Genomic DNA, 11,332 nt, shown 5'->3' on the forward strand with positions numbered 1-11,332 from the left:
TCAGCCTCTCAGCTGCCACTTGTAGATCAGCATATGCTCTGAGGCAGCAGCAGCCCCGGCATGAACAAGAAAGAAAAAGTCATATAGTACAGGTGGCGCATAGCTAGGATACTATTAAATACAAAGATATCAGTAATTACATTAAATATGAAAGGACTAAATATTCCCGTTGAAACTCAGAGATCACCAGATTGGATTAAAACCCAAACCATGTGATTATTGTTAAAGACACGTATCTAAGACTAAAGGATATAAATGAAATTTAAGGGATGGAAAAAATAATATGATGCAAGCCCTAGTCAAAAGAAAGCCACCATAGTAATTTTAAGAATAGAAAAAAATAACTTTAAGGCAAAAGTCTTTGCACAAATAGATGGTCACTTCATAGTGATCTTTAGCTAAAGATTTAGAATTATTATATCTTCCTAGTGAATTGAATATCTCACCTAAAAATAACCTTAAAATATGGAAAGCAAAATTAACAGAATTACAAGGAGAGATAGACAAATCCATAATCGTAGTGGGAGCTTTTTCACTTTCCTTTCTCAGTAACAGATAAGGAAAAAATCAGTAGGATATAGAATATTAGGACATAATTAATAGACTTGACATAAATGGACGCTGTACTAAAATCAAGACCTTGTTAGTTATCTGCTAATGCCAATGGAAGAACACAAATTTAGGATTGAGTTCTTTTTTTCTTATCCATTCTTCCACTTGGAGCATACATACAAGCAAAGGTAGGAAAAAACCTTTAATACAGACCTGTTTTGACATCACAGAAGACACTAGTATGTTTTCAAGCTCTTATCCTGAATATACATATTGTAAAATTAATTTCCATTCACCTCTAATCTTACCAGTTTGGTATTGGTATTACAGATTGTATTCTTTCCATTGCTTAATTTTGCAAATCGATTTTGATAACAACTATATTATTGTCTATACTTACCACACTTCTTGTTAGGACACAGAAATAAAAATACTATTTTTTTTTATAGTAACTTAGTTAATTGTGTCAATCTTGTAGGCAGGGTTGAGGGAACTGTTCAGGAGCTTCGAACTCACAGTTTAAAACCTTTATGAGAACTTCAGATTTCAGACCAATTAGTGCTACATAAATATGCAGAATTACCATGAAAAAATAACTTTGGATTCCCATGTAATCACCAGTGCCTTTCAAGTAGTAAGTATTCTACAAATGAATGGTTTATATTAAATGGGTGTTTCTATATAAGAGACACTACCTTTGAGAAAACAGTACTGCCCATCTTAGGAGCCAGAGGGCTGGTATGTGACAACATTGGCAATGAGAAGGAGGATGGAGGGACAATCGATAGTTACTTTTTTTTGAGACAGGGTCTTACTTTGTCACCTAGGCTGGAGCACAGTGGTGCTATCAGGGCTCACTGTGGCCTCGACCTCCTGGGCTCAAGTGATCCTCCTGCCTCAGGCTCCCGAGTATCTGGGACTACAGGTGTATGTCACCATGCCTGGCTTTTAAATTACTTTGTACAGAAAGGGGTCTTGCTATGTTGCCTGGGCTGGTCTTTGTGGGTGGCAAGCAACCCAGGTGCCAAGGCAAGAGATCGAGGGCACGAGCTGTTCCAGTATAATAAAATATATAAAATAAGTTATATTAGACATAGATCATACATATGATTCTATATGAATATCATTAATCATTAGTTTGTAGCAATTACTCTTTACTCCAATATTATAATAATCCTTGCTCGACAATTATAACCTAGAAAAAACCAGGCCATACAGAGATAGGAGTTGAGGAGACATAGTGAGAAGTGACCAGAAGACAGGAGTGCAAGCCTTCTGTTATTCCCGGGCAGGGCCACCAGAGGGCTCCTTGGTCTAGCGGTAACGCCAGCGTCTGGGGAGATGCCCGTTGCCAAGCAGACCGTGGTCTAGTGGTAGCGTCAGTGTCAAGGAAAAACATCCGCGACTTAGCAGACCGGGAAAGGGAGTCTGCCTTTCCCTGGAGGAGAATAGAGAAGACTCTACTCCTCCACCTCTTGTGGAGGGTCTGACATCAGTCAGGCCCGCCCGCAGTTATCGGGAGGCCTAACCCTCTCCCTGTGATGCTGTGCTTCAGCGGTCATGCTCCTAGTCCGCCTTCATGTTCCAATCTGTACACCTGGCTCTGCCTTTTAGATTACAGTAGCAAATTAGTGAAAGTTAAAAGTCTCCGATATGCAGAAATAATGGCGTAAGCTGTCTCTCTCTCTCTCCTTTCTTTCTCTCTGCCTCGGCTACCAGGCAGGGAAGGGCCCTCTGTCCAGTGGACACGTGACTCACGTGACCTTACCTATCATTGGAGATGGCTCACACTCCTTACCCTGCCCCTTTGTCTTGTGTCCGATAAATATCAGTGCAGCCTGGCATTCGGGGCCACTACCCGTCTCCGCGTCTTGGTGGTAGTGGTCCCCCGGGCCCAGCTGTGTTTTTTTTTTATCTCTTTGTCTTGTGTCTTTATTTCTACAATCTCTTGTCTCCACACACGGGGAGAAAAACCTACTGACCTTATGGGGCTAGACCCTACAGGTCTTGAACTCCCGGGCTCAAGCAATCCTCCTGCCTCCCAAAGTGCTGGGATTACAGGCGTGAGCCACTGTGCCCAGACGATAGTTTCTTTTAGGAAGGATTTGCAAAATTCCTCTTCAACCTTTTCCATACATGTTTGGTCAGTTGTCAACATAAGACCAATTTTCTGTATTTCGTTAGATAATTTAAAAATATGAAAATGCTTTTCTTCTTTAAAGAGTGAAACCAAGACTCAACCTGAAATATAGGTTTTACTGTGCCATAATCTTTATTACAATAGACACACCTCTCACTATCAATATTGTACATAAAAATAAGTGAGGCAAAGACATTTTGCAGGAAGGAATTCCATTTATTGTGGATGCATTTTCACAATATATGTTTATTGGAGCGATCAATTATCAGTGAAAAATATGAAGTGTTTATAAAAGTTTTAGGAATGGCAGATTCACAGAACATGCTAGTCAGCTTGCAGTTTTACCTCATAAAGATAACAGAGAATTATAGTCAAACCAGTAAACAAGGAATTTACTTTTCAAAAGATTAAATCCAAACTGAACAAAATTCTACCCTAAAACTTAACTCCATCCAAATATTGGAATAAAAGTCAGCAGTGATACATTCTCTTCTGAACTTTAGATTTTCTAGAAAAATATATAACAGTGATCAGGAGAAGCTCTTGTTCAAAAGTACAGCAAAGCAATGTTACCTCACCATAGGCCTTAATTCAAACTTTGATCCATTTCACTCCAATGATGGGAGTCAATGCTACCTGGGACGTTTGTGTTTGTAAATTCTGATTTAGCTTATTGTAGACTTGTGCCTGCTCTGTCATGAGTGTTTGACTTCTGCATTCTTCATGGCTTTCCTTCCTTTGGCCTAGGTTTGCTAAAGCTAGAATATTCAACTGCTCTTTACAAACTTCTGAGGAAGATAGACTTTGTAACGCAGGGGTCACTTCTCATGCCAGCCCTGCCCTGGTTAGCTCTTCTGAAGGAATACTGCAGATAAGAAAATAGTTATTTGGGAGGCTTCCTCAGTGTGGTAGGAATTGAGACTAACACAATTTTGGTTAAGTCCACTGAGGTATGAGTTTATATAACTCCACTGTACGTATCCAGCTATACCAGAACATTTTTGCCAAGACACTGGAGGGCTCTTTCATTATCTACTGTGAAGAATAAAGACTTAGAGGCTATAATAAGATCTGGATTGTGTGTGTAAAAATCATGAGTTAAAAAAGACTTGGGGGAGAAAGTAAAACTAGTAGAAGTTACATATAATTTTGAAATTTCACCACATTGTCAACTTACTACAAGTACCAATGACAAATAAAGGTAGAAAAGTTTAATTTAAAGAAATGTTTCAGAGTATATAAAGATCAAAGTACGGTCATGACTCCTCAACACTGGATTTTGCTCACTTTACTTCTCTGCTTGCAGACATTTAGCCAAAGGTAGTCTTTGTGAGACTCATGGAATTTCAGTCTGTACAATATTGGCACTAAATTTCTTGTCTTTCAATTTTAGAAAAGGAAGAGACCTTATGACCTATTGTGAACTTCATTGTTTCTAATAAGTAGGCTTTGAGCTTGGTCGAGATGATAGCATTAATAAAATTCACACTGGACGTCAAGAATGCATTTAATTATAAACTAAATACTATGTCTTTTAGAAAATTTCAACTCCTTGTGACACTTCTAATCTCTCTTCTTTTCAATACTTTCTTCTTATAGGTCATCAGGCATTGAAAACATTGATACCTATCTGCCATGTTTCTATTGGCAAATATGAAATATTAATATAATATTGTGATTCTTTAATTTTTCAAAAGCTGTGATATTGGCTAGTTACAATGACATACTACTAAATATAATAGTCTAGCACATAAAAAAGCATTCTACCATTAGTGTGTTTGTATATGTGTATGCACATTACATACATACATGAGTTATCTAAAATGTGGTTCAGGCTACTATCACTACTAAAGAAATCCACAAAACAACCAACCTAAAAAATCAGTACCACTGTCAGCTAACATAATAATGTAATTTAGATATGAATCATCAGCATGAAAAAAAGTAATACCTTAACAGTACATTTCCTTTTTTTTTTTTTTTTTTTAAAGACAACCATTACTGCAGTATTTCAAATCTGAAATGGGTTACTTTCAAAAAGTGTTACAATTGCCTACTAAGATAATTTCTTCCATGCTTTATTATAAAGTGCAGAAACAACATGACTTCTGTATTTAAAAAAACAAAAACTACGGTTCATTTTTCTAGATACTGCACACATTCCGCAGGCAATTTTAAACTTGGATCTTCTGTTGACTTCAGATGTGGTTGGTATCACTGTTCAGACACAGAGTTACGATGATCAGTAGAAAAGTCTCTATTTCACAGCATGGGTTTCTTTAGAAACAGGCTCCTGTGCAAAGGCAGTACTTTTACCATGAACATCTCTAGACTGTGATTATTAAATATAGTGATAATATACATGGGTTTATTGGGATATTGAAAAATAAAAGAAAATGAACCCAATTTAGTAAATCAACATAAATACAAAACAGAGCAAATTTGCCCTCTACAACTGAGCTCGTCCCGCGTCTTGAGCTTGGGTTCTTTCTTGAACTGTCTCAAACCTGCCAAGAGAAGAGAAGTTGAAATTGACAGCTTGCAGTGTGAAACTGACAGCCTGCAGTGTTTCAGGCAGACAGTTTTTAGAGTCAGAAGAAAAAGGAATAAAAGTATGGCAGGAATAAATATTTATGAAAGGGAGGATTATTACTGGCATTCCATTCAAATATGATCTTTTATTTTACTTTTTTAATTTTTTTGAGACAGAATCTTGCTCTGTCACCCAGGCTGGAGTGCAGTGGTGTGATCTCAGCTCACTGCAACCTCTGCCTCCCAGGTTCAAGCAATTCTCCCAGCTCAGCCTCCTGAGTAGCTGGGGATTACAGGCGTGCACCACCATGCCTGGCTAAGTTTTGTATTTTTGGTAAAGACGAGGTTTCCCATATGTTGGCCAGGCTAATCTTGAACTCCTGACCTCTAGTGATCTGCCTGCCTCAACCTCCCAAAGTGCTGGGATTACAGTTGTGAGCCACTGCGCCCGGCTGGATCTTCTTTTATTTTATCCTTCCTTCTGATTTTTTTCACTTCCCTCTTCCTGTCTTTCTCCTTTATGTTCTCTTTTCCTATCTTAACCTTTCGCCTTGCTCATAGCATTTAGAGTCAAGTAAGTTGCTTTGTTTTTTTCATTTTTAAACTCTACCATAAGAGCCAAAAATCTAGTGTGTATTCTAGAACAGGCACAAGCGACTGAATAGCTCAGTGAGGGCCACATCAATGTATGATGGTGAAGGAGGATGTTTATCTTTAGTTTTTTCCCATTTTTAATCTAGCAATCTCTATTTTCTCCCTCCTATTCTTACACCCCTACCCCACGAGACTTACCTCACCTGTAGTCCTATTCTTATACCATTCTCTCCCCCTCAGCTAGTTGCTAAAATTTTTTGCCAAGCTATTAAGAAATCTTAAAGTGTTGTGAATTCAAATTTTCAGGGGTGTTCATTGTATTCATTTCTAAGGAATGACTGAGTAACAAGAAATGAGTTTGACATTTTGGAGCAAAAGAGCTACCTAATCTGCTACCTCATAAACTCAGTTCTGCGTCTGGTGGTTATATTATTACTAGTGTAGAAAGAGGTTAGTGGCATGTGAAAACTCACACTGTCACCCTCCTGCCTTGTACTGCCTACATAACTAGTGCTGCATAACTCCAGGGAGTACCATTCATGTTTGTATGTGAGTGGTGGTCTCTGAGTCTGACCGTTTCACATCATCTTTGTTCTACTTTCCAGAGCTCTGGCTAGGAGGAATGTTATCCAGAGAGACTTCATTATACTGGTGACGATGGTCTATAGCCAGCTGACATCCCCTTTTCAGGGACTCATTCTGGGACTCATAAACACTGGGACTGCCATTCTGAGAGGTCAGATACCTCTCAGAGGTCTGAGAAGAGAACCTTCTGCTGTCAGCGTTCCTCCCACGGTGGTGTATGGAGAATGTCTTCCTGGGAACCTTTCCATGGGTTTGTGCTACTTACACCGCATGGCTGACAAACCTGCAATGCGCTAATAGAATAGGCTAGAGTGGTCATAAAGGCTTAGGTCAACAAGCTCATTCTTTGTTTAAAAAATAACAAAAAAAAGTTCTTTTCTCCCCTGCCACCAAGAGAAAATTATAGAAGGAATTGACAACTATACATTTTCTCCTGAATAGCATCCTAAAAGAAAGTACCATGTATAATGGTTAAAATGCAGGCTTGGATCAGACTGCTGGAGTATCAATGCAGGCTATGCTACTTATTCACTGTGTGACTTTGAGAAAGTTACTTCATCTTTCAGTGCCTCATTTTTCTCAGCTGCAAAATGAGAATGATACACTACTTACCTCACGTGGTGACTGGAGGATCAAATGAAATAATGGAGGGTAAGAAGGCAGAAGATTGTCTAGCATACAGTGGGGTGCTCACTTAGCGCTAGTAGTTTGCAATGTGATAATTACCAGCAGCACTTTTCATATGTGTAGCAATGACTTAGAAAGGCTAGTGAATTTCAATGGAATAAAAGCGCAATGCGTAGCTAATAGTGAAGGTGGGGTAATATGTTTAGGTAGCTGCACCAGAACTAAGAACATGTAGAAAGTAGGAAAGGGAAGGTAATTCTCTCACTGCAGTGAATTGTAGTGATTCTCTAGTTGCCTTTGATGCACTCTTTAGTCCTGAGTTTGCTTAAGAAGTGCTTCTGTTTAAATCAGCCCATAAGCAGCCTGTTCTAACCTTGCTTATTGTCCATCTCCAGTTTCTTCCTTTTTAATTTTCTTTTTATTGAAGAAGACTAGGTCTATTACTTGAAATGGGGAAAGGCTACAGTTGGGAGTTGAATGAGCTCATTGTACACAAAGGGTCCCATTTGCAGTCTGAGCATCATTTAGATGTTCTTCAGAGCCTCCTTTCTGAAGAATGACCATATCCTTTGACCAGAAGACTAAAAGGAAGAGGAGCCCAGTCATTCTTAGCCATTCATTTTCATAGGGTATTAAATGGTTGCCTTGCTCTTGAATATTATTTTAATTTTTTTGCCATAGCAACCCTGAGTCTTAGGCTGCTGGCAGTGGCAATATAATCTAAAATGGTTCCAGAAAGCAGTTTTGGAAACACTCAGGGAGACAGATGTTTTCCCCAAATGATCTTTAAATGACTGTGGCACCAAGCTGGGACGTTGTAAGGAAACGTAGACCATAGTATCCCATACAGGCTTCTGCTGCCAACGTTCCTACCACTGTGGTGTATTGAGAATGTCTTACTGAGAACCATTCCATGGATTTGGGCTGTTGATGTTGTATGACTGACAAACTTGCAATGCACTTTTCCTTTCACTGTGTTATGTACTGGTCTTTTAGACACTGATGAGTGTGCAGGCAAAGATCGGTAGGTCAGCGATATTTCTCATCTGACTCCAGGACATTATACTACAGAATACATCAGGAAAACAAACCTCCGAAATATTAGTCCTCCCAATGGATTACCTTAGTGGGGGAAGTGACCTTATCCACAGATTGCTTTTCCCAGAGGTTCCGCTTGCTGGATACATCTCCTGGTCTCAAGTCCTGATAAAGAGAAAGCAGAAAAACATTGACAGGTGGCCATTTATATTTTCCAGCCAGCTCTAAATAAATGGCCACATCTATTGTTTATTTGAATCAATTTGTTGTTTAATACACTTTACCCCAGTGATCTGAAATGGAATTGAAAGGACCATCAGCTGTTGTCTGATTTTTTTTTTTTTTTTTTTTTTGAGACAGAGTCTCACTCTGTCACCCAGGCTGGAGTGCAGTGGCATGATCTTGGCTCACTGCAACCTCCGTCTACTGGGTTTCAAGTGATTCTCCTGCCTCAGCCTCTAGAGTAGCTGGTATTACAGGTGTGTGCCACCATGCCTGGCTAATTTTTTTGTATTTTTACTAGAGATGGGGTTAGCTGTTGTTTGATTTTATATAGACCGTGACATGTCTTATGATATGAGAATGGGCTGGAACTATAGCCTCTGGGTCCTTGCCCTTTACCAAGGACTTACTGTTTATTGATCAGTAAAAGTGAAACAGGAGCATGTTTAAAATAATGTAGCCTCATTTTAAATTTCTGCACTCTTATAAGTGAACAGATCATAGATTATTTAAAAATAACTAATTTGGGGTTTGATAAACATTTCCTGACTCACAGATGAACTCAATTAGTACTCACCTCTTTTCCCCCAGCCCTTACTACTTTAGTGCACACCAGCCTGACTGCCAACTGCACATGGCACTTCTCTGCCTAGGGACTTTCTCTGGGTACAGATGCCCGTTTTGCCTGCCCAGGAGGCAGGCTGGAAAGTTCAGAGAGTTATTATAACATCTCCAGGAGCAGTCCTCAATGGCTGGCTGGGGAATGTTGGTGCAATATTATTTCTCAGGCTCACTCGCCTCAGCTTGGGTAACTCTGAAGTATGTGTTATCTGGTGGCTTCCAGGATTTCCTCCGTGGGATTAAGGCTTAACAGCCCATGTGGGGACTTGCTTAATAACACCTTCTTTGCGGGCTGCCTTCTCCCAACCTCACACCCTGTAGTGTTTTCTTCACCTCCATGTAAACAACTTGCTCTGGAATCACTATCTTGGGATCCGCTGCCGGGTAGCCCAAACAAAGTCACTTTTCTTTCTTCTTTTTCTTTTTTGAGACAGAGTCTTGCTCTGTCACCGAGGCTGGAGTGCAGTGGCATGATCTCGGCTCACTGCAACCTCTGACTCCTGGGTTCAAGAAATTCTCCTGCCTCAGCCTCCCGAGTAGCTGGGATTACAGGCACAAGCCTCCATGCTCAGCTAATGTTTGTATTTTTAGTAGAGACAGGGTTTCACCATGTTAGCCAGGATGGTCTCGATCTCGTGACCTCATGATCTGCCCGCCTCAGCCTCTGAAAGTGCTGGGATTATAGGCGTGAGCCACTGTGCCTGGCCACAAAGTCCCTTTTCTAGCAGCACCTCCCTCACCCTAAAATCATTTTGTGTCTCCTGAGGGGCAACTGGGTAATTCAGAAGTGGATCAGTAGAACCCCGCAAATATAAACATTCATCACAAATTGAACCCATGCGAGAAGATGACAGTTGATGACATATGTAAGAACATGTGGAAATCTTGGGATGGAAACACTAAAATATGATCGATAACAGTTATATAGCTTAGAGTCTTTATTTACTACCTCATAATTAATTTCATTTGGATAAGGAACCAAATTTCTGTTTCAATTTACTTTTCTCCCAGCATTTGCTTATGTTAGTACTTGGCAAAAGGTAGTGTGTAGAAAATAAATGTGTTTTACTGAAATAGTAATGCTTATTTTGGCAAACCCTTTTCTCAGGAGGAAGGCAAAGCTAACAGCAATTGCATTTACCCATGGACACTGATCTAAATGGACATATTTCTGATAGATAGTATTGAGATTGTAATACCGAAAATGCATAGTTAAATGATACCATGTGAAGCATTTCAGATTTGCCTAAACCTTACTGAGTTTCTGGATTTCCTCTGTGGCATGAATTCCTGATATTCTATTAGAGAGTTACACCTATTTAACTTGGAGCCATTAAGCAACAAATCAGATTATTTTTGTAGAATTCCACTACATTTGCCAGCGTAGGTGGAAGTTGCCAAACTGTCTGGAAGACTGTTTTAAAATTTTGGAAACTATAATTAGGAACATGCTGAGGGAAGCTCTGGAAAGCAGCTATTATCGCTTTGTTTATTTGACTCACATGAGACAAATATTTTTCCTTCTCATGCATGTTCTTCTACCTAAGAAAATGGATTGCACTTCCCATAAATCCTGTCGATGAATCTTTCAAGATCACTTAAAGAGTTTAAAGAGTCCTTTTAAGAAAATATTAACATCTGAGTTATAAGTTGGCATTTTAAATCAAAGGGGAAATATAAATGGAATTACCTGACCAGACTACATTTTAGAGAAAGACCCACTCCGGAAGAAGAGGGAGAAATGAAGGCAGGAGAAGCAGGTTTCCAATCAACCAGAGACCAAAAAGTGAGGAACAGAAGATCAGCTGAGAAAGACATTGTTGGGGTTTTTTTTTTTTAAACAAAAAGAAAGACAAATTAGCTTTTTAATTGCTGTATAACATGTAGTTTAGACACAAAGAATAGACAAACCAGCTAAAACAGACATACTCAGAATTGAATTGCAGTTACAAAGTTACACTGAAATCTTATAAATTCTACCCATAAATAGCAAGGGACATCCCAGTAGCACTCTGGTGTATTTACAACATTGATTTCATAGAACTTTCTCCCATCTGGTTTTCATTCGGGAAGCCATGCCAGTCTCCAAAATCTAATGGGAAGAAGGATGTCACTAAAATCTGTACTAACTGCCATGTTCTTCTTTCCTTTTCTTCTCCACCCTCTAGGGGGTGATCTAGCAAGTCACATACTAATAAGTAGGTAAAGCAGGCAATGATTTTGTAATTTCTCTGCAATACTTTTTTTTTTTTTTCAGGAGGCTGTCAGTAACCCCAGAACATCGTGTATGTTTTGTTTTGTTTTGTTTTGTTTTGTTGTGGAAACCTGGATACAGTTATACCTATCATAATAATAACTGAATTTTATATTTTTAACCTCATTAGGATGTCATACAGATGATGGTAAACTTTTAAGTTTACA

The 11,332-nt window shown here is 39.2% G+C and overlaps 1 protein-coding gene across 6 annotated transcripts in view; it reads right to left on the bottom strand.

The window, feature by feature from the left end:
* Positions 1 to 2,887: 2,887 nt before the first annotated feature.
* CALD1 (caldesmon 1) overlaps positions 2,888 to 11,332 on the bottom strand; it is a 201,818-nt gene continuing 193,373 nt past the window's right edge. For all 6 annotated transcript variants that reach the window (XM_011972146.1, XM_011972144.1, XM_011972143.1 and 3 more), the window contains 2 exons: positions 8,153 to 8,233; positions 2,888 to 5,199 (listed from right to left, as the gene is read on the bottom strand). In XM_011972146.1, coding sequence (XP_011827536.1) covers positions 5,194 to 5,199; positions 8,153 to 8,233 — 87 coding nt within the window. In that variant the 3' untranslated portion in view covers positions 2,888 to 5,193. The remainder of the gene's footprint in view (positions 5,200 to 8,152; positions 8,234 to 11,332) is intronic.

The sequence above is a fragment of the Mandrillus leucophaeus genome, unplaced genomic scaffold, assembly GCF_000951045.1.
Source record: "Mandrillus leucophaeus isolate KB7577 unplaced genomic scaffold, Mleu.le_1.0 Scaffold1276, whole genome shotgun sequence".
NCBI lineage: Eukaryota > Metazoa > Chordata > Mammalia > Primates > Cercopithecidae > Mandrillus > Mandrillus leucophaeus.